Consider the following 24,510-nt stretch of genomic DNA (forward strand, 5'->3'; position numbering starts at 1 on the left):
AACTCCTTAATAAAAAGAGCAAACTGATTGTCCCTCGGAATGTCCCTCGGAAATTTTTGAGCTAACTTGAGTTGTTTTGCAGATATGTTGTAATCGCAGACGATTACTCTCTTCAAGAAGGGGAGATGTAACAAACTGCTGACGTGTCGAAGCCTAAAGAATGGAGCCAACTTACAGATGCCGGCCGAGGGGCCTAAACCCTAAGAAGAACAAGCAGCAGAAGAAGTGTCACAGAGTGAGGACATGGTTGCCCGAGTGCAGAAAACCCTAACCCTAATTTCTGCCAGAAACCCTAATTCTGAAAACCCTAAAACCTGCAAACCCTAATTTCTGCCAGAAACCCTAACCCTAAGGCAACAGACAAATTCCGAAAATTGCGCTGACATGATGACGTGGCAGGCTGTACGGATTTCCGTAAATTGCGCTGGCAGCTTTTGGCATTGCTTTTGGACCAGAAGCTTTTGAAAACTTTTTATGCTTTTTGGACCAGAAGCTTTTGAGTTTGAAAGCTTTTCATATAAACTGCTTTTCAGGCCAAGGGCCTTTAAATATGAGGCTAGGGCTCATTCTCTGGCATGCTTCCTGGAGAAGGTGCAGAGTATGGAGTACCGGCTTGTACTTTGATGATGCAATATAAAGAAATACCGAAAGGAGCGCCAAGGTTTGGGGCCAATACTCTCTGGGGTGGAATTCCGCCACTCCGTGTCGCGTGTCGTCTCTCTCTCTCTCTCTCTCTCTCTCTCTCTCTCTCTCTCTCTCTCTCTCTCTCTCTCTCTCTCTCTCTCACAGAATTCTCTTGTTATTGAAGTGCTAAAAGTCTGCTCAGTTTGTTCTTTTCTATTGGCACGTGGTGCCCGCTTTGTGACATCACTAATCTTAAGAAAATACAACATTCATTCTGTTGCACCTTACATTGGTATCAGAGCTTTGGAAGTGTTCTGCATTACTCAAGGAAAGAACCACAAGAATTTTTTTTGCTTGTTGCGGTCACACGAACCCAAGTTTACTTGGGCGTGGCGATTCCTAATCGTGTTTTGTTGAAGAGTGATAGGAATCCCAAGAAAGAAGGGCTTGTCCAGCCTCCCCTTGTGTCTCTTTTCACTCATTGAGAGCGAACCATGCACTTAGCGGCCGGCCAATCGACGTGAGGTGGGAAAAAGCAACCTTGGTGTGAGCGCAAGGCCGCCAAGGGGTGCGCCCGCAGAAAGGAGTAGAACTCGGGTGAAGAGAAGATCCTTCTCCAACGCGATTTGCAAGCGAAAGAACACCTCAAGATCCTCAAGAACCCAAGATTCTCACGAATCAAGGACCTCAAGAACCCAAGTTCCTCGCGAGCTTAAGACCCCAAGATCATAGTGCATGGTCGTCACCCGAAGCGGAATGGATACTTCGCATACAGGTGATGAGCATGAGAAAGGCGACGAAGACTCGTCCCCACCCGGAGATGATTTCTTCAACCCTCCCCCTTCGCCATCTACGCCACCAAGTGCACCAAACCCTATGGAGGCAATGGTCAAGCGGATGATGGCCATGATGGATAGACAAGAAGCAAGTCGCCTTGCTCAGGAACGTGAGCGCCTTGCTCAGGAACGTGAGCGCGATGAAAGAAACGCAAAACTTGCCGCAAAACAAGAAGAAAATCCACTTGCTCTCGAATGCGAGCGCGATGAACGAAATGAACGCAAAGCAAAAAGGGACGCCGAGCGAGAACCTCAAAGGGAGATTCGCAATCAAGAATTTATTTCCGAAGTGCTAGCCTCGAAGACCGAACCACCCAAAGATCGTGGGAGTTCCTCTAGTGGTGCAAGCCACGATGTGGACTCCAACAACCCAGTCACCGAAAAGTTGACTTTCAGTAAGTATGATGGTAAGATGGATGCTACGGTGATTCATTCTTGGTTACATCAATTTAATGCTTATTTTGCGACAACTAAGAAAACAGGAAATAGCAAAGTTTTGACGGCAGCTATGTACCTAGCCGGTGATGTCATCAATTGGTACCATGCATGGCAAGAGGCACAGCTAGCCGCGCACCTAGAGGCAGCCGAGGATTTCACGCCCCTCTCTTTTAGTTGGGCTGATTTCCAAGACAAGCTCAAGGCGAGGTTTATGCCACCTCAGTACCTCGCACGATTGAAAGAGGATTGGCGTAATCTCAAGCAACATGGTATGCCAGTCATGTCTTTTTCTAACCGTGTTTTGCACCTAGGCACTCAATTACGCAAGTTGGATGATGAGCGCAAAGAGGTTTTTCTCTTTGGGTTAGACGAATACATCAAGTTTGATGTTGAAGTCTTTGACCCCGCGGATCTTTACAAGGCGGTAGCAATCGCTCTCGCCCAAGAGATGAAGCACAACAAGGGAAAGTCTAAGGAGAACAAGTCTTCTCAAGGGACATCTCAGAATTCTCAGAACCCTCAGAATGGTAAGAACGATAAGAATGGTAAGAATGATAACTCTTCTAACCAATCTTCCAACAGTCTCTCATCAAAGAATTCTTCCAATGAATCTAAGGGTGAGGCTAACACAATTGCTAAACCTAAGCTTACCCCAGATGAAAAGGTAGCACAAGGAATTGTAGGAGGATACATCACGTCGGAAGAACAAAGCACGTATTCTAAGGAAGGTCGTTGTTTTCATTGTCACATTAAGGGTCACATAAAAAGAACATGTCCTAAGCGTGAATCGAATGAATCTAAAGAACCCACAGCACCCACTACATCTGTCAATGCAATGAATGATAACACGATTGTGCCCGAAGTTTCTCAGGACCCTCCCATTGATAATTCTCTCATTAAATGTTATGGTCGTACGTCGGGGCACCGTTTTGTCATATTGTTTGACCCAGGTAGTATGCATGATGTGATCAGTTCCTCTCTTGTTGAGAGAGCCCGCCTCGAGGTTAGTCCGAGATCTCCTATCGAGGTCTCTGGCTTTCCTCCCGGTATGGACGCTCTCATCACAGAGGAATGCCTTGATGTGTTATTTGCAATTCAACAGACTGCCTTCACTAGAAGATTTGTTGTTTCTCCTCTCTCAGGATGTGATATGATTTTGGGCATTCGATGGTTTCGTGAGACTAACGCTCTCATTGATTTTGAGGCTAACACTTTAACTCTCAATGCCAAAAGTGATTCTCCTACTGTCTTTCATGGAGTGGACATTGCTCCTTCTCCATCTCTCATTGCTAATATGCAGGACAAAGTTGAAAGGATTCAAGATAAGGAGATTCTCTCAGTCTCTTTTTCTCCACAGCATGACACACGGGATTTGCATGATTATGAGACGCATGATGATTTAAAGGATAATGATTTGCATGATGATTTGGATGACAATGACAAGCATGATGATTTGCATGATCAAGATGTGATTTCTCACAAGCATGATAAGCTGCATGAAGATGATGTGATTGTTCACAAGGATTATGTGTTAGTGGATGCTTTTTCTAGCGAAGCTAACCTCGTTGTAGATTCGAGCAGTCACAAAGATCTGATCTTGGCTTTCGAGTCGAGGTCCAAAGAACCCCCACAGAACGATTCGATCATTCAGGACAAACCGATCTTGGCTCTCGAGCCTTGGTCCAAAGAACCCTCACAAGAAGCATTATGTGTTCGCATGATTGATACGCACGCATTGTTCGAGTGTTTCATTCGTGACGGTTTCCTGTATTTTAGTCGGCATCGTTATGTGATCCGTTTTACTAGGCATGACATATTGTATGTTGAGCACGTTTCTCTCATGGATGAGCACGAATGCATGCGGATTGTTCATGAAAAGCTGAAAAGTCTGTATGTCAGGAAGTCACATTCCATGTCTCTTCCTTGGCATGACACAGTTTCCGAAAGAGCACATGATAGTATGAACACCAAGCGTAGGTATTTCCATTGTGATTTGCCACAGTTGATTGATTTTGATCAAACAGAAAAGATTCGATCTCATTGTTTGCATGTGTTTGATGAACGGTTTGTCACTCCGTCTGTTTGTTCATCTGCATTGCATGCACAGTCTTTGAGAAAGACAATATTTTTTTCCTTCACTTTACATGGAATGGGTATGTTCATGGTTTTGTGTTGGAGATGGTTGCAGGAATTTTCAGCCATGGAGATTCTTCAAGACGAAAGACGCATATCTCTTGACGAAGATGACGCAAGAGAGGAGATTCAAACGACTTTGTCGCTTTCGGCGCGGCCCAAAGACACAAGCGTTGCAAACCTTTATGAAGTTCAAGTATCGCACGACCCACACATCAGAGTGGGCCAGCGAAGAGTCCCTTCCAGGATTCCGGATGCTATTGGCGATCTCCCTCGACGCCATACAGTTCGGTACCAGTACCTCACTTTGAAAAGGAGGGGATGTCACGTGACACATCCCAACCCTATGTGTCCGTGGACAAGCTACACCACAGCAAGGTTCACTCAGTCCAGTCAAGTCTAAATTAGCAGTGATCTGGCACTTTTGTGAGTCTATTCATAGATTGTGCATGCCCAGTCACTTAGCATAGATGCATATCCTCCGGTTGCACACAGCATGATCATCGGAATTCCCGTCAAAATCCATTAGAATCAGTTAGGGGAATTTTCCAGTGCATTTAGCCTATTTTCCTGACTTTCCAACAAAAGTAGGTAGGGCAATTTTGCTAAGTTAATATATAAGCAAACACAAGTTAGCACTTTCTGGAGAAGAGGCAGCAGGAGCTTCCCGCTCAACAGGCAACTTCTCAGCAGTACCCCCCCTCAGACCATCGCTGGCGTTTTTGCATCTTCAACCATCCCTGGCGATTTGCATCTACACCCCAGCTTGGAGTTTTCCCTTCACAGCAGATCCATCACCTACAAGTTCCCCAACAAACCTCAGCCACATCAGCGTTTTGAGATTCAGCCCCAATCTGCAGCAGAGACATAGCGTTTTCAGCCTATGGTACCGCAGCAGATCAGCACCAAGTTGGTTGCAGAAGAACCACCAATTTCAGCCCAAGAAAACGCAGCCAAAACAGTCATTTTCAGCCACCGAACAGTCCCGAATTTCAGCGATTAGAAGATCTCAGATTTCAGCCACCAAGTCGTCGTCGTCATCACCGTCGTCGTCATCGGTATAGTCCAAGTTGCATCAGTCCATTGAATACGCATTGTACACCTTTGTGCAATCAAAGTAGACCACTCTCGCCGACGAGAGTGGGGCCTTCGGAGGAGGGTTTTACAACCTCTCGGGTGTCGTATCTCTTCTCTCTCCTTCTCTCAGTCTCATTCACTTGCACGCACAATTTCCACTCACTTTGTTCGTGACCATAGCACTCTCCATAAGACGGAAAGCTCTCTCTTTCCCTAAGAACTAAAAGGAACCTTGAGCAATAAAGATCACTAATCTTGAGAAAATACAACATTCATTCCGCTGCACCTTACATATGGTACGCTGAACACGATTCACTCATGAATGAGCATGGATGTATGCGGATTACTCATGGAAAGATGAAAAAGTTTGCACCCAAGGAATTCACATTCCATGTCTCTTCCTTGGCATAACACAGTCTCCGAGAGAGCACAAGAAGGATTGAGCATCAAGCATCGGCATTTTCATTGTGATTTGCCACAGTTGATTGATTTAGATCAGAAAAACAAGTTTCGATTCCATTGTTTGCGTGTGTCTGATAAACGGTTTGGCACTCCGTCTATATGTTCATCTACATTGCATGCACCGTCTTTAAAGAAGACTAAAATTTTTCTAGTCACTTTACAGGGAATGGGTATGTTCATGTTCTTGTGTTGGAAGTGGTTTCAAGAATTTTCATCCTCGGAGATTCTCAAAGAACGTAGACGCATACGAAGTTGAAGCATTCAAGGAGCCACAGATGACTTTGTTCGCTTTCGGCGCGGCCCAGAGAAGCAAGCATTGCAGACCTTTATGAAGTTCAAGTATCGCATGACCCACGCATCAGAGTGGGCCGGCAAAGAGTCCTTCCCAGGATTCCAGACGCTGTTGGCGATCTCCCTCGACGCCATATTGTTCGTACCAGTACCTCACTTTAAAAAGGAGGGGATGTCACGTGCACATCTAACCCTATGTGTACGTGGACAAGCTTCTTCATGACTCAGTTCAGTTCAATTAGCTTAGGAAGTGTTCTGGCACCTTTGTGAGTCTGTTCGCAGGCCGTGCATGTCCAGGCACTTAGAGTAGATGCATATCCTCTCCTTGCACACAGTATGATCATCAGATTACCATCAGAACCCATCAGGAGCATTTTTACAGTGCACAGATCCTTTTTCCCTATTTTAGCCATTTTTCACTTATTATTAATAAGTGACTTTGTTGGGAAACTGGGTACGGCAATTTGACCAAGCATGTATATAAGAAAAGCTAGCGCTAGCACTTTCTAGCAGAAGAGGCAGCGGGGACCAAGTGTCCAACAGAGCACCTTCTCAGCAAGACGCCCCGACAGTAAACCTAGCATTTTCAGCCACCAAGAACCAGCGTTTTCTTCAAGTGCAGAACAGCCCCAACGTTTTGCAATTGCAGATCAACCTGGCGATAGCAGACCACAACAAATCCCTTAGCGTTTTTGCAGCAAGACGTCAATTCAGCCTAGCGTTTTTGCACCAGCAAGTCAGCCTAGCATTTTGCAGAGTCTCCGTGATAGATTCAGCCCTAGCTTCAGCATTTTCAGTTTTCAGCCTATAGACACCGCAGAACAACCCCCAAACCTCACAGATCTCACCTTCCCGTAGCAGATCCTCGCCGCACGGTCAAATCAGCCAATGTTTGCAGATTCAGCCCGCTATTCGCAGATTTCAGCATCTGCGTTTCAGCGCGTCGTCGTCGCATCGTCGTCATCGACATCGTCACCGACATAGAGTCAAAATTCAGCAGATACAAGATTTGCAGATTTCAGCCCTTAGCGTTTTCAGTTTTCAGACCGTCTCGTCGCCATCCTCATCATCGGTAAGACCATTGCATTGTAGAGATTTGTGCAATCGATAGTAGACCGCTCTTGCCATAGAGAGTGGGGCCTTCACAGGAGGGTTTGACAACATTCTGGTGTCGTATTCTTCTCTCTCTCTATCTCTCAGTCTCAGCACCTTCATTCACACTATTTATCCGCTTTGTTTGTGATCATTTGCACTCTCTCACTAAAGGAACGGAAGGCTCTCCCTTCCGTAATTAAAAGGAACCCTTGAGCACAGTTCGGAGCACTCATCTTGAGCAAAGTTCAACATTCACATTCGCTACACCTTACAGAAGATGAGAGCTTCTTCGCCTTGAATTCTAACTTCTGTCACTTCTCCTTTGGCACATGGACAAAGGCCGGACACCCAAAAACTCGAAAGTGTGAGACCAAGGGCTTGCGCCCGTAGTAAGCTTGATAAGGAGTCATGTCCTGCAAAACATGGGTAGGAGAACGGTTCTGGATGTAAACCGACGTGTTGCACGCCTCTGCCTAGTTGACCCGGGGCAAAGAAACATGCACAAGCATCGCACGAGCCATCTCCATGATAGTCCAATTCTTCTGCTCAACAACTCCGTTATGGGAAGGAGTGTAAGGAGTAGTCAGCGCCAAGAGTAGTCAGTTGGCGCAGGATGCCCTCTGACTTGCACCACTGTGCAAAGTCCTTCGAGGGGAGCTCACCCCCTCTATCTGAGCGAATACATTTGACGTGCAAGTTCTTCTGTAACAGACTTGGACACTCCAAGTCAAAAATCAACCGCAACAACACCAAATAACCACTTCAAAACAATTCACAGATCACAATAGATTTGCACTGGCCCGGCGGAGTTCCGTGCCTAGAGATATTGGCCCCAAAGACTGGCCCCCCTTTCGGTATTTCTTTTTATATTAATCAGTTTGAAGTACAAGAGAGTGGGTCGGAATTCACTCTCAGACTCTGCGTCCAGATGCTCTGAGAAGTGAGGCCCTCACCACTAATTTAAAGGTTACAAGGGATGCCCAAAAGCTTCAAATCAAAAACAACTGCTCTCTCTCTCTCACAGAGAGTCAAAACTTGAAAGAAAAAGCATTCTCTCTCTTTCTCATTGCATAGAGAAAAAGCAAGATTTGCGTCGCTCATCATTCTATTAAAAAAAAAAAAAAAAAAAGCCTCCACGATTTCCGAAAATTAGGGTTTTTGGCAAAAATTAGGGTTTTCAGGAATTTTAGGGTTTTTGGCAGAAATTAGGGTTTCTGTTGTCCGTAGCCACGTCATCACTTTGTGACATACCCCCCTCTTGAAAGCATTGTAATCGACCGCGATTACGCCTGCAAAACAAACAAAAGGCATAAACCGTCTTAGCAGACACTGACTGTTAGTACCTACGTACTAGGAACACACATCTAGCACATGTACAAAATCGATAGTCGCATCACACGACATCACAGGACATCACATGACATTCAACATTCATTCGGATCTTAGACCATGATTTATCGGCAATGTAGCTAGCAATCACATCTAGGTCCAATCGGGACCTCATCGATGTCCTCTTGACTAACCCCTATTGCAACCATGTCTATTCGAGATCAATCATACCAAAATGCTGCAATCATTTCGGCTATCAGTTCTTGCACTCAAAAGAAGTCAAGAACAAATCAGTATCATTATCAGGAATTCCATTTCATAAAGTCATCCAGCAGAATACTGTCAGCTCTCAGTATCCCTGAAGCTCAAAGAGACATCAGTGACTTTAGTATCAAAATCAAGGCATCTGTTGACAAGGGAGCGGAGTGACTCCCCTCTTGTGCATCCCACTGCACCAGATCTCCGGCCAAGCTGAATTCTGGGTTCCGTTTGGAGTAGACTATGCTAAACCAAAACATCGAGGTAAAGTTTCACAATCCGAGGAGTATCTGCTAGGTCCTCCTCCTCCATTCACTTCGCATCAAATGCAGGAAAGTTCTTGAACTTAACCAAGAACCGCCTTCGGACTTTACCTTTCTTCGTATCGTTATGTGCCAAAATCTATTCAGGAACAAGGATCTCCTCGTTTTCTTCCACTTCGGGTTGCTCATCAAGCTCCCTATCATCAGACACATCACCCTTAACAGGTTTCAAGAGACTCACATGCAATGCATTGTGAATCCTCCAAGTATCTGGCAGTTTCAATCAGAAGGAGACATCATTTATCTTGTCAGTGATCTGGAAAGGTCCGTAGTATCGCATACTAAGCTTTGGAAAAAGCCTCTCCTTTCCCTTTTTCTTTCGTAGGCGTGCCTTCTCAAAACGTAAGAGCACCCAATCATCCTCCTTCAATTTCAAGTCGCGACAATGGCGATCCGCTACCTTTTTCTGTCGTTCTTGAGACTCCTACAAAGTCTCGCGAACCTTGGCAAAAGCCGTATCCAAATCTCGCGAATATTCATCCGCTTCGAATATCTAATCTTTCGTGCTCAGGAAGGATGGAACCTTCGCAGCACTTTCAACAATCTCACATGGCGTCTTTCCCATCGAAGAGTGTATCGTGTTATTGTAGGCAAATTCCACCAAAGGTAAGTTCTTTTCCCATTGAGTCTTCTAATTCGAGATACAAGACTTCAATAAATCTAAAATCACTGAATTGGCAATCTCAAATTGCCCGTCAGTCAGCAAGTGGAACGATGACGAGAACTGCAACCGCGTGCCAATGTTCTCCCAAATTGCCTTCCAAAACAAACTCATAAATCTGGGGTCTCTGTCGGAGACAATCGTCTCAGACGTGCCATGTAATCAGAAAATCATCGTGATCAATCTGTGTTCTCGGGAGATCAAAAATGAAATCCATTTCAATATTTTCCCAGGGGCGGGTGGGTATGGGTAAAGGCTGTAACAATCCCTGTGCCTTATGCCTGTCAAACGTGACCTTCTGGCATACTGCGCACAACTCTTCCACATCCTTTTTGAGTCTCGGCCAAAAGAAGTATCTCTCTACCCCCTTCATGGTGGTATCAATGCCGCGGTGACCATAAAAGGTGGACAGTGGCATTCAGTTATAACCTTTTCCCTCAACGGCTGTGTAACGCACAACATAGTCTTTCTCATCAAGTAGCCTTCCCGAAGGGAGTATCGAGCTACTGTCTCCCAATCCCGTATCCGTGTGAAAAATATCTGCAAAATCTGTATCTGTTGCATACCGATCGACCATATCCTCGAGGCTCTTATGATGTATCGCGGAAATAGCTAGAACCAACGGCTTCCGAGACAAAGCATCTGCCACCACATTCTTCTGTCTCTGCACATGGACAATCTGGAAGTGAAACTGTGACAAGATGTTCGCCCACCGCATCTGCTTTTCCGAAAGCTGCTTCTGTGACAAGAAGTAGCGCAAACTCTTATGGTCTTTAAAGACGGTAAAATCCACTCCGAGTAGGTAATGCCGCCACTGAGTAAGAGCATGGGTAACCACCAAAAGCTCTTTCTCATAAATCTGTGCTGTCATCTCCGGCCTAGAGAACAATCGGCTCTCGTAAGCAATGACATGGCCTTCTTGCATCAAGACCGCACCCAGACTACGACCATAAGCATCACAAAATACTTCAAATGACTTCTGCAAGTCCAGCAAAGTCAAATCTGGTCCTGTAGTCAATTTCTCTTTCAATGTCTGAAAGGCAGTCACCTCTGTGGATCCCCACAAGAAAGGGACTCCTTTCTGTATCAAGATATGCTATTGGCCCCAAAGACTGGCGCCCCTTTCGGTATTTCTTTTTATATTAATCAGTTCAAAGTACAAGAGAGTGGGTCGGGATTCACTCTCAGACTCTACGTCCAGATGCTCTGAGAAGTAAGGCCTTCACCACTAATTTAAAAGTTACAAGGGATGCCCAAAAGCAGAGCCCCAAAAACTTCAAATCAAAAACAACTGCTCTCTCTCTCTCACAGAGAGTCAAAACTTGAAAGAAAAAGCATTCTCTCTCTCTCTTTCTCATTGCATAGAGAAAAAGCAAGATTTGCGTCGCTCATCATTCTATTTTTTTTTTAACTTTTTTTTTAGTCTCCGCGATTTCCGAAAATTAGGGTTTTTGGCAAAAAATTAGGGTTTGCAGGAATTTTAGGGTTTCTGTTGTCCGTAGCCACGTCATCACTTTGTGACATCTTCTCCTCTTCAACCATCGTCTTCTAATTTCAAATGAAACTTGTTAGGTGCAGCGGAATGAATGTTTGAACTTTGCTCAAGATGAGTGCTCCGAACTGTGCGCAAGGTTCCTTTTGTTCGTATGGAAGGAAGAGCCTTCCATTCTTTATGAGAAAGTGCTATGATCACAAACAAAGTGAATGGACACTGTGCAAGAAAGTGTATGAGACTGAGAGATAGAGAGAGAAGAGAAATACGACACCGTAGACATTGTAAAACCCCCTTCCATAGGCCCCACTCTCGTCGGCGAGAGTGGTCTACTATTGATTGCACAAAGTGGTACAATGATGATGCAATGGACTGATGCAACCTCGAACTATGCCGGTGACGACAACGGTGATGACGACGACTTTAGGACTGAAATCTGTGGTCTTCTATCTGCTGAATTTGTGCTAATCTTTGGGCTGTTTTGGGTGGCTAAAAATGACTTTTGGCTGCGTTTTCGATGGCTGAAAATGGGGGTCTAGGGCTGAATCTGTTGCCGTCTTCAAAGCTGAAAACGTTGCTGCATCTGCGGCGATAAGGCTGAAAACCAAAAACGCTGGGGGCTGACTGCTAGCGTTAGTGAAATCTAAGGTTATGGGGGTGATGGCGATGCATGCACAGCTGAAAAACGCCAGCTTGGTGGAGAGGCCAATGATGTCAAAAACGCTAGGGTGTAGGTATCTGTGGCGATGCCAAACTGGAAACGCTAGGGCTAACTGTTGATGGCGATCAAGCAGGGCTAAAAACGCCAAGTGAGGGAAATGTCTGGCGATGAAGGGAATCTACAAACGCCAGGGTTCTCATGGAGTTCTTGCTGAGAAGGTGCCTGTTGAGCGGGAAGCTCCTGCTACCTCTTCTGTCAGAAAGTGCTAACTAGGGTTTGCTTATATATTTTCTTAGCAAAATTGCCCTACCTACTTTTGTTGGGAAGTCACTTAAATTAATAAGTGAAAATGTCAAAAATAGGGAAAATAGGCTAAATGCACTGGAAAATTCCCCTGACTGAATCTGATGGATTCTGAAGGGAATACTGATGATTATGCTGTGTGCAACCATAGGATATGCATCTATGCTAAGTGACTTGGCATGCACAGTCTACGAATAGACTCACAAAAGTGCCAGATCACTTCTACTCTAGACTTGATTGGATTGACTGAACCCTGATCATGCTCTAGCTTGTCCACGAACACATAGGGTTGGATGTGTCACGTAACATCCCCTCCTTTTCAAAGTGAGGTACTTGTACCGAACTGTATGGCGTCGAAGGAGATCGCCAATAGCATCCGGAATCCTGGAAGGGACTCTTCGCCGGCCCACCCTGTTGTGTGGGTCGTGCGGTACTTGAACTTCATAAAGGTCTGCAACAATTGCTTCTTTGGGCTGTGCCAAAAGCAACATTTTTCTGTTGCTCCTTCGATGCTTCAACTTCGTCTAGAGACCTGCTTCTTTCTTCTTCAAGTATCTCCATGGCTGAAAATTCCAAAAACCATTTCCAACACAAAACCATGAACATACCCATTCCATGTAAAGTGGAGGGAAAAAATCTTGTCTTTGCTAAAAACTGTGTACGCAATGTAGATGAACATAGAGACGGAGTGACAACCCGTTCATCAAACACATGCAAACAATGAAATCAAATCTTTCTCTAATGATCTAGAGCAATCACCTTTGGCAATTCACAACGGAAATGCCCATGCTTGGTGCTCACATTTTCATGTGCTTGTTCGGAAACTGTGTCATGCCAAGGAAGAGACATGAAAGGTGACTTCCTTGAATGCATACTTTTCAGCTTTTTATAAACAATCCACATACATTCGTGCTCATCCATGAGAGGAACGTGCTCAACATACAATATGTCATGCCTAGGAAAAGGAATCACATAACGATGCTGACTAAAGTACAGGAAACGATCACGAATGAAACATTCAAAAAATGCGTGCGTATCAATCATGCGAACACATACTACTTCCTGTGAGGGTTCTTTGGACCAAGGCTCGAGAGCCAAGATCGGTTCTTCCTGAATGATCTAATCGTCCTGTGGAGGTTCTTTGGACCTCGACTCAAAAGCCAAGATCGGTTCTTCGTGATTGATCGAATCTACAACGAGGTTAGCTTCGCTAGAACAAGCATCCACTAACACATCATCCTTGTGAACAATCACATCATCTTCATGCAACTCATCGTGCTTGTGAGAAATCACATCTTGATCATGCAAATCATCATGCTTATCTTTGGCATCCAAATCATCATGCTTAGCAATATCATTCAAATCATCATGCTTATCTTTGTCATCCAAATCATCATGCTTATCATTCAAATCATCATGCTTATCATCATGCAAATCATTGTGCTTATCATTGTCAATCAAAACATCATGCAAGTCATTGTCAATCAAATCATCATCATGCTTCACACACTCATGCAAATCCTGTGTGTCATGTTGTAGAGAAGAAGAGACTGAGAGAGTCTCCTTTTCCCGAATCTCTTGCATCTGTGCCCGAGCTTGAGAAAAGAGTCGCAAGAACTCTTCCCTCCTTGCTTTGATCTCGCAATCAAATTCTGCTTGTCTTGCTTTGTTCTCTGCTTGTCTTTCTGCTTCATTTTCTACGTGTCTGCGTTCCATTTCTGCTTTTCTTTCTTTGAATTCACGATCCAATTTGGCTTTTCGTTCTTTGGCTTCCAAGCGTGCTTGCTCGCGCTCACGCGCTATGGCTGCCATTCTTGCTGCATTTCTTGCTTCACATTGTAAATTATGTTCCATAAACAACTCCAACTCCTCCATTGGAGTTAGTGCAATCATTGCCGTAGATGGGAAAGGGGGAGGGTCGGAAAAACCTTCAGGTGGGGAAAATTCTTCTTCGTCTCTCTCATGCTCATCACCTCCAAGCGAAGTATCCATTCCGCTTCGAGTGATGATCATTCTCAAATCGTGGGTTCTTGTGGGTTCTTGTGGTCTTGGGTTCTTAAGTTCACGAGGAACTTGGGTTCTTGGGGTTCTTGAGTTCTTGAGGTTCTTGCGGGTCTTGAGGTTCTTCTTTAGCTTGTAATCTGTGTTTGAGAAGGATCTTCTCTTCACCCGAGTTCTACTCCTTTCTGCGGGCGCACCCCTTGGCGGCCTTGTGCTCACACCAAGGTTGCTTTTTCCCACCTCACGTCGATTGGCCGGCCGCTAAGTGCACGGTCCGCTCTCAATGAGTGAAAAGAGACACAAGGGGAGACTGGACAAGCCCTTCTTTCCTAGATTCCTGTCGCTCTTCAAAAACACGATTAGGAATCAACACGCCCAAGCAAACTTGGGTTCATGCAACCACAACAAGCAAAAAAATTCTTGTGGTTCTTTCCTTGAGTGATACAGAACTCTACCAAAGCTCTGATACCAATGTTAGGTGCAGCGGAATGAATGTTTGAACTTTGCTCAAGATGAGTGCTCCGAATTGTGCTCAAGGTTCCTTTTGTTCTTATGGAAGGGAGAGCCTTCCATTCTTTATGAGAAAGTGCTATGATCACAAACAAAGTGAATGGACACTGTGCAAGAAAGTGTATGAGACTGAGAGATAGAGAGAGAAGAGAAATACGACACCGTAGACATTGTAAAACCCCCTTCCATAGGCCCCACTCTCGTCGGCGAGAGTGCTCTACTATTGATTGCACAAAGTGGTACAATGATGATGCAATGGACTGATGCAACCTCGAACTATGCCGGTGACGACAACGGTGATGACAACGACTTTAGGACTGAAATCTGTGGTCTTCTATCTGCTGAATTTGTGCTAATCTTTGGGCTGTTTTGGGTGGCTGAAAATGACTTTTGGCTGCGTTTTCGATGGCTGAAAATGGGGGTCTTCTGCAGCCAACTAGGGCTGAATCTGTTGCCGTCTTCAAAGCTGAAAACGTTGCTGCATCTGCGGCGATAAGGCTGAAAACCAAAAACGCTGGGGGCTGACTGCTAGCGTTAGTGAAATCTAAGGTTATGGGGGTGATGGCGATGCATGCACAGCTGAAAAACGCCAGCTTGGTGGAGAGGCCAATGATGTCAAAAACGCTAGGGTGTAGGTATCTGTGGCGATGCCAAACTAGAAACGATAGGGCTAACTGTTGATGGCGATCAAGCAGGGCTGAAAACGCCAAGTGAGGGAAATGTCTGGCGATGAAGGAAATCTGCAAACGCCAGGGTTCTGATGGGGTTCTTGCTGAGAAGGTGCCTGTTGAGCGGGAAGCTCTTGCTGCCTCTTCTGCCAGAAAGTGCTAAGTTGGGTTTGCTTATATATTTTCTTAGCAAAATTGCCCTACCTACTTTTGTTGGGAAGTCACTTAAATTAATAAGTGAAAATGTCAAAAATAGGGAAAATAGGCTAAATGCATTGGAAAATTCCCTTGACTGAATCTGATGGATTCTGAAGAGAATACTGATGATCATGCTGTGTGCAACCAGAGGATATGCATCTATGCTAAGTGACTCGGCATGCACGGTCTACGAATAGACTCACAAAAGTGCCAAATCACTTCTAATCTAGACTGACTGGACTGACTGAACCATGATCATGCTGTAGCTTGTCCACGGACACATAGGGTTGGATGTGTCACATGACAAAACTGAAAGCCTCCGACTTGAGCTTTAAGAACGAAGCCCAATCCACAAGCACAAGCAAAAATTGTGAGCCAAAAAATTAAGGGGGGCCACATAGATCAATGTGAACAAGTGCGAGTGGTGCCGAAGCTCTGTTGGGTGCGTGCTTCAGAAAGGAAACCCTGCGTTGCTTGCCCATCTGGCAAGCCTCGCATACGTCTGTTGAGGAGCATATCGCTAGTAAACCCTACACCATAGAGGTCCTAGCAGCCTGCTGAAGCTGCTGATAGCATAGATGTCCAAATCGTGCATGCCATAGAGAAGAAAACTTTGTGGTCCGAGACAGAAGAGCAGTGAGAAGGTATAGAGAACCATCGCGCTTCGTGGCGGTTCTATGGCGCGGAACTGCAACCGCCGATGCAAGCAAAGTTGGAATGCAAAAACGCTAGCTAATCTGGGCTGAATCTGCAAAGCGCTAGCTGCTTTGGCTGAAACCAAAAACGCTAGGTTGGTCTGGGTGACGATGGTCGATGCGGCAAGGATCTACAACCGGGAAGGATGCGGTACGGCGAGGTTCCAAGCTGATCTGAAAACGCTGATGACTGTGGCTGAAAACATGGGTGAGAAAATGCTAGGGCTCTTAAGGTATTGCCAGTGGGGTGCCTACCTCCTTGTGTCCCTGCTTCTTCTTAGAAAACGTTGGTTCTTAGGGCTGAAAACGCTGGTCTCCATGCTGAGAAAACGTTAGCTTCTACTAACTCTAGTGGCACGACTCGAAGCTCCTGTCAGCTCCCAAGTCATCTGCTTCAACTAGCGCCCCTACCTTCCCTTTATAGCTCCCAAGAGATGGGCCAAGCAGTCATCATGAGAGCTCCACAATTTGGAATTTCATAAGTCACTTAATAATAAAAATGACTTAAGCCGTGGTTCACGCAGCACAAATGTCTACATGCTGGAATAATTGTTCTGTGCAAGAGAGGGTATGCAATTGTGACCGGCCTGGACATGCAGTCCTGCTAGAGACTCACAAAGGTGCCAAGCTCAGTCCTAAGCTAAGACTCATGCTTGATTATGGCAGAACATGTCCATGTAGCGCAAGTGAAGTGGCACGTGACAGATGAAGCATGTCCATGTGGCACACAGAGCCATGTGCACGTGACACCAAAACATCAGCAAACCAACCAATTCCCGAGAAGATCCAGTTCAATAAGTATAATGGTAAGATGGATGTGATTATATTTACTCATGGTGACGTGGCACTGTACAACAATGCTGACATGGCATGTATGGACGAGGAGAACATTGCGTGACATCATGGTGTGCGCTTTTCGGAGCCAATTATGAAAACGTTGACGTTCGATGCTTTTGAGAGTCAAGTTTTCGTGGCAGTTCACTTAGGTGCTTTTAGCATTTGTTAAAAAAACAATTGTGATTTTTAATATCGCTTTTAGGGGTTGCTTTTGGACCCTTCCTATAAAGAAAGGCCAAAGCAAATCGGCCCAATGGACTGCAACTTTGTGGATGACTCAGAGGGAGGGCGTAGCTCTTCAACCGTTGTAAACTTTGACCTCAGACTATAATCCTCAAGTTACCTCGCCTAGAAAGTTCCATGAATGTGTGCACAACCTCTATCTCATTGTGGGTAGAAGACCCTTTTCTCACAATAGTACCAAGCACCCCTTGTTTTTCTCTTCAGGCTAAGTTGCTGGCATTCGTATGCTCAATCTATTAAGCTATGACCTCCAAGAAAAATTTATTAGAAGTATTAAATTTCTTGTTGTACAAACCAAAACCATCCACCATGTGGAAAAAACTAAAAGGGAAATTCATGTAATACGGATAGAGATGTTTGCCACATGTGCAGAAGATGACTGAACTGAAAAATCTACCTTCACTTCAGCACCACCAAAGTCAGAGACAGGTGCAGGAAGCCAAATGTTGCGATAATCATACTGCCAACTAAGCGTTAAATTGGCAGCTGCATTGAAAGCTTGCACGGCCACGCCCGTATCACCAAGTGCAACTGTAGATGAGGGCACTTCAGCGCGCACGAGAGTGACATTCGTGAAGGATGCACTGACCTCTCCCACAAATGGGATGTTTGCAGTTCTCGTAATATTTGGTAGAGGAAAAGGAGTTACAGCCTCCAGAACCTGCGTCAAAAGCACATCCTTCAAGTAATCAAGGCCCCTCTGTGCTAGAGTTATCCAAATTGCGGGGGCATCATTGGATTCACTGTACCAATGGTAGTGAGCATATGTTGCTGGAGATGCACTTTGAGCAACAAGCTCCCCATCAGTTACTAGCGATGGTTCCTGAGGCAAACGAAGCTGTGAGTTGAATGGCCTTGAATGCCCAAAACCATGGTCAAGGTCGTCATTTGCTGCAGCATCTGATGTCCCATCCTGCAGAAGATTCCAAACCCTTTCCAAAGACTCCGCCTCACTACCCACAGCCCGTTCCAACTCGGGATTTGCCCAGCGTGAATATGGCTGCCTCTCCTCTCGACCAAGAACCTCAACGCTTGGCAGACAAAGCCCAAACACAAAAATCGCAAGCAACCAGCTCATCTTTGCGTCCTTTCACGGTCCATAATTTTCTGTTGCTGTGTTTTCTTCGCACGCAGAGCTAAACATAGAAACTCTTAGATCTCTGATTGCTCCGGTAAGCCTCATGTCTCCTGGAGTGAGCCACTTGGCGCAAAGACAGCCATTGATCAAACCAACTAATCATTGATCAAACCAACTAATCGATGATGCACGATATCGCGTGCATTGATTATTTCGTTGGCGTAGAAGGCATTTTTCTATCCCTGGCTTCTCATTAACCCACGTGGCTCCTCTTGTTTTTTAAAAAAACCCAGCGATGAAAAGCTCTAAAAAAACTACGCTGTGAAAAGCTACCAAGTGAATAAAATTAAAAAAACATTCCTATCATTGGCCTCTCGTTAACCCACGTGGCTCCTCTTATTTTAAAAAAAACCCAGTGATGAAAAGCTCTTAAAAAAACTACGCTGTCAAAAGCTACCAAGTGAATAAAATAAAAAAAGCATTCCTATCTGTGGCCTCTCGTTAACCACATGGCTCCTTTTATTTTTTTTTTAAACCAGCGATGAAAAGCTCTAAAAAAAACTACGTTGTCAAAAGCTACCATTGAATAAAATAAAAAAAGCATTCCGTGTTGCTCTCAGCAGCAATTCGATCTTCTCCACAAGCAGTTCGCAGGTTCCCAGAAGCAGTTCGCAAGTTGCAGCCGCAAGCAGTTCGCAGGTTGCCTGAAGCAGCTCCGAGCTTTGTCTACAGGTTTGTCTCTGGCGTTCTTTTTTTTTTTCCTCTCATTGTGCCTTTAAAAATAAAACACATGCACTACTTGGTCTCTCTCTCTCTCTCTCTCTCTCTCTCTCTCTCTCTCTCTCTCTCTCAGGACATGAGCTAGAAGAACTGGTCACTGAGCTTCACAATAGTATAGACGCATATTCAAAGAGCACAATGTTGAGAAGTTCTTGATAGGCTTCCTGGATATATCAAAGTTGGGGCATGTAGATCATGGCATTGTGAACACAAGACCATCTCAACTTGAGGTAACAAGATCTGTGGAAAACAAAGCACAAGCTCTCTCTCTCTCTCTGAAGCTTTTCTTCTAGGTTCTTGCTTTCTCTTACTCTCACTTCAATCCAATACAAATGCGACTAACGAAGCACTCTAGTTAATTGATTGATGTTTTAAAAGCGACATGAGCACCATCTTTTCAAAGTAACGCCAGTCTCAATACCTTGCCTTTGCGACGCGCTCTGGTCAATAGCCCTCTGACAGTCAACAGAACCCTGCACCGGCAAGTTTTACTCGACAACCCTTGCCGAAAGGATCATGTACTAAGCTTTGGTCTATAGCCCTCTAACAGTCAATAGAACCCTGCACCAACACATTCGACTCGACAACCTTCGCCAAAAGGATCATGTACTGCCCTTGATCAACATGTATTCCAGATGTGGTATGCTTGAGGATCTTTCTGTCCGGAATCTCGTCGCTTGGAACGCATTGATTGTGGGATATGCTCAAGGGCAGGGCCAGAGAGATGTTTTCAGAGATGTGAAGCAAGCACATCTCTTCACATAGGTGATTGCATCTCTCTAGATGCAATCACCTATGTTAGCATCTTCAAGGCTTGTAGCAATCTGGAATACAATGAGATGGGCAGAAGAACTCATTGTGATATTGTTAGTCAAGGGCTATCCAGTATGTCGTTTCTTTGAACGCATTGATTGCGGGATATTCCCAACAAGGGCAGGGGCAGGAAGCTCAGGGTTGTTTTCATCAGATGTGCGAGGGCATTTCCTTAGATGTAATCACCTACGCTTGCATCTTTAAAGCATGTGGCAATTTCATCCACACATAAAGCCTACAGGGTACGGCTTGGCTTTTATCTATTATAATTTCTTGAGAGACCACAGTGTCAACTCTCCACCATACTTTTGTATGGCACTTTTGCATGACATGCACTGTATATTTAGCATTTTCCATATGTGCAACATTGCAAGAAAAAATATTCAACTATTCTTTTTCAATGCTTCCTTTAGTTTAGTGTTAACCCTCACGCACATTCCTATCACCTAAGACGGATGCCGTATTATTTATTTGGTAGAGTCAGGTACCGGGCTTGTCGGTCCAATAGGAAAAGGGTAAGAGTGATCGTTGATGAGAGGCGCACTCTAACTGGAACATTCAAGGGATTAGTTGGCTAAGCATGGGCGCCCAAGTGTGAATGGGGCGAGCTCATATAAAAGTCAACTAAACCTAAAATTCATTCATTCTCTCATATGTGCAATAGAAGAGTGCTCTTGCTCCATCTCCATCTTCTTCTTCTTCATCTCCTTGTGTGTGTGTGTGTGTGTGTGTGTGTGTGTGTGTGTGTGTGTGTGTATACGTGTGAGAGAGAGAGAGAGAGTGTGTGTGTGCGATCGAGCATTGCGGCGGCACGACGGCGACGAGGTGGTTGAGCGCGGCGTAGCGGCGTCTCCCTCTTCTTCGCGGCGAGGAATCCTCCATGACACACCAGCAAGCGCAGAGCGGTGAGTGACACACCATCGCCATCTTTGACCTTACTAGTTTAAGCTTGTTGTGTGCTTGGAGCCATTTGTAGGTCGCACACAGTGTATCGGCAAGTTCCTTGCATTGACACGTGCGACATACGCATACATTTTAGGCGCCGCTGCCAGGGAATGCCATACACTGTAAGCACCAAGGGACTGCCATGCCTGGTCCATCCGCCCAGCCTCCCTTTAATAGGCTCCTAGCCCCTTTCGGACCCCTTCCCACTGGCAGCCGGGCCCTTGGCCAAGTCCGTGACCCCTTGGTTTGGCCCTTGGCCTGACATTACTCCCCCCTTGGAGAAGCATTTTCGTCCTCGAAAACAAAAGTGGAGAATTTCTTCTTAAGAACACTTATGTTTTCCCAAGTGGCACCCTCTTCGGGGCAATCTTTCCACTTGACTAAAGCTTGACTACGTACATGATGACGAGTACGGAGTTCATGAAAATCTAAAATGCGTTCAGGTTCATGCGGTTGAGTGGGAGATTCAGTGAAATCAACCAATATCTGCTGGCCGATAACATTGTCGTCCCCATGCAAGCGTTTACGTAAACGACTTACATGAAATACCGGATGGACACGCGAGTGCGCAGGTAACTCAAGTTTATAGGCCCTATCACCAACTCGCTTGAGTATCTTGAATGGCCTGCAATAACGGGGAGATAATTTGGGTGTCGATCCAGTCTTCAGAGTTTCTGAATGCTCTGGCACACGCCAAAATACCTCTTCACCTTCCGTGAAGGTAACTTGCCGACGTTTCTCATCAGCATACTTCTTATACCGATCCTGTGCTTGTCGAACATTTTGACGAGCAAGTCTCAGCATTTCCATATGATCTTGGAGAAACTCCTTGACCTGTTGGAGCTTCTCAGTTGCCAACCCCACCGTCACTGGTGATCTAGGTTGAAAACCATACATAAGCATGAATGGACTAAAACCAGTTATAACATGCTTAGCACTATTATATGCAAACTCAAGAATAGGAAGATAATCTTCCCAATCTGATTGCTTCTTGCTAACGTATGTTCGTAGCTTATCCTCTAGCACTTGGTTGACTCGTTCCGTCTGATCATCTGTTTCAGGGTGATCAGTCGTACTTAAATTAAGTTGTGTACCCAATCGCTTAAAAACAGCCCTCCAAAAATGACTGTTAAACTTGGGATCACGATCACTCACAATGTTACTTGGCAATCCATACAACCGGTAAAGATTGTCCACAAATAACTTAGCTAAGTCTGAAGTCTTAATGGTTGACTTGGTTGGAATAAACCGACAAAGTTTAGTCAATCGGTCTACGACCACCCATACCGAGTCATGTCCTCGAATAGTGGTTGGTAAACCCACAATAAAATCCATGGAGATACTTTCCCATTTACCATTGGGAATCTCTAAAGGATGTAAGAGTCCTCCTGCTTTCAGGCGCTCTGCTTTATTAACTTGACATTTTTGGCAATGCAAGACATAGTCTTGAACATACCCATGCAAACCTGGCCAGTAAAACTGTCTTCTTACGAGTGCATAAGTTTTCTTAATTCCCGGGTGCCCTGCACTTGGACTATCGTGACATTTATAAAGAATTTGGCGCCAAATGTCCGCGTCCGTCGGTACACACACTCTCCCCTTGTGGAGTAGGTACCCATCATCCATGGAAAAATTCTTTCATCTTTGCAGTTCATCACTTGAAAGAGGAGAACTGGGTGTGGAGGAAACAAAACCACTACCAACATTGGAGTGAGAAGGATCCCTCTTTCTAACATAGCTCCACACCTTGGAGTATGCAGTATCATGCTTGCACTTACCTTTGAGAGATTCCAAAAACTCACTCCGCAATTCCATGAAAAGGAGAGAGTTTATCTCTGGCATTCGGCTGAGAGCATCAGCCACTACATTGTACCGCCCTTTACGATATCGTAGCTTGGCGTCATACTCCTGAAGAATCTCAGCCCACCTGGCCTTGCGACCCTTCAAATCACTTTGTTGTGTAAACCACTTGATGCTTTCATGGTCAAACACAATCTCGAACTGTGCACCATACAAATAATGTCGCCATGTCTTTAAAGTAGACACTATTGCATAGAGCTCTCGTTCGTAATCAGAGTAATTCTGTTGTGCTGAATCCAGCTTCTTGCTTTCAAATGCAATCGGCCTTCCCTCCTGTAGAAGGACTGCTCCAATCGCATGATTACTAGCATCCATTTCCAAAACGAATGGCTTTAAGGGACCCACAATAGCCAAAACAGGAGTTGTGGCTAATGTGTTTTTAAGTTTGTCAAAACTTTGCTGTTGTTCCAATCCCCACTGAAAAGTCTTGCCCTTGGCTTTCAACTGATCTATCATGGGAACAGCAATATGGGCATAGTTTTTAACGAATCGACGATAAAAACCTGCAAAGCCTTAAAAAATCTGGAGCTCTTCCAAATTTTTGGGAGAGGGCCACCTCCGAATGGCATCCACCTTGGATTGATCCATGTGTAACCCTACAGCCGAAATAACATGCCCTAAGTAGTGAATTTCCTCCTTGAGGAAATCACATTTGGATTCCTTGGCATATAACTGATTTTGGCGTAACAAATGAAACACTTGTTTCAAATGTACTAAGTGCTCTTCCTCAGATGCACTATATACAAGAATGTCATCGAGGAAAACGATAACAAACTTTTCCAAGTATGGTCTCAAGACACTATCCATGAGTGTCATGAACGTAGCTGGAGCATTGGTTAACCCAAAGGGCATTACCAAAAACTCATAATGTCCAAACCTTGTTTGGAATGTTGTTTTGGGTATATCCGCAAGCCTGATGCGTACTTGATGATACCCAAATCTTAAATCAATCTTTGAAAATAGACGAGCGTGGGTGAGCTTATCAAACAGCTCATCTACTCGTGGCAATGGGTACTTGTTCTTAATAGTAACCGCATTTAATCCACGGTAATCTACGCACATGCGCATACTACCGTCCTTTTTCTTCACCAAGAGAATGGGAGAGGCCCATGGTGAAGAACTCGGTGGAATAAACCCTCTACTGAGATAGTCAGCAAGCTGATGTTCCACCTCAGCAGCCTCCGAATGACTCATTCGGTAAGGCGGTTTACTCACTGGCTTACTACCTGCAACCACGTCTATGCCATGTTGCACAGAACGTGTCGGCGGTAGCCCTGGTGGCAAATCATCTGGGAACACATCCTTGAATTCCCTTAAAATTTCCTTCAATTCATTAGCAACATTTGCTTGTTTTGAATTAGTAGACATAGCTGGAAGAGGAGAGAGAGAAGAATGCGGCGTTGAGGAAGTTTGATTCAAAACTTTGGTATCATTACAAACATCATCCACATTGGAAATAAAATGGCATAGTGAGTAACACAAAAAGAGTTCTTCTATTGCATCATCAGAAGCGAGCTTCATAAGCTCAGCTGTACAAATAAGTGGTGAGGAAGGTACATCCTTCTCCCCCAACAGCAGCACGTGCACACCATTGGATTCGAACATTAGACTATTATGCTCATAGCTACGTCTAAGGGATGATCCTAAACTATGCAACCATTCACGACTAAGAACCACATCCGCCCTCTCCATATTCATGACTTGGAAATCCAAAGAGGTACGATATCCTTGAATTTCCAGAGGTACATCTTTAACCTGAGTTTCCCATATCTCAACATCATGGCCGTTAATCATTGCTACCTTGTAGCGATGGGAACTCGGGGTTTGGGGCAATTTGAGTCGTTTCACCAATTTATAATTGATGAAATTGTGCGATGCACCGTCGTCTACCAAGATCCG

At 44.9% G+C, this 24,510-nt stretch overlaps 1 protein-coding gene across 1 annotated transcript in view; it reads right to left on the minus strand.

The window, feature by feature from the left end:
• The window catches only part of LOC147421333 (lipid-binding serum glycoprotein family protein), a 55,106-nt gene extending 36,768 nt beyond the window's left edge, over positions 1–18,338 (minus strand). The window contains exon 1 of the mRNA XM_086505186.1: positions 17,533–18,338. Within this exon, the coding sequence (XP_086361312.1) occupies positions 17,533–18,213 (681 nt within the window). The 5' untranslated portion in view covers positions 18,214–18,338. The remainder of the gene's footprint in view (positions 1–17,532) is intronic.
• Positions 18,339–24,510: the final 6,172 nt, after the last annotated feature.

Source organism: Adiantum capillus-veneris, chromosome 28, assembly GCF_014529385.1.
Source record: "Adiantum capillus-veneris isolate H3 chromosome 28, ASM1452938v2, whole genome shotgun sequence".
Classification (NCBI taxonomy): Eukaryota; Viridiplantae; Streptophyta; class Polypodiopsida; order Polypodiales; family Pteridaceae; genus Adiantum; species Adiantum capillus-veneris.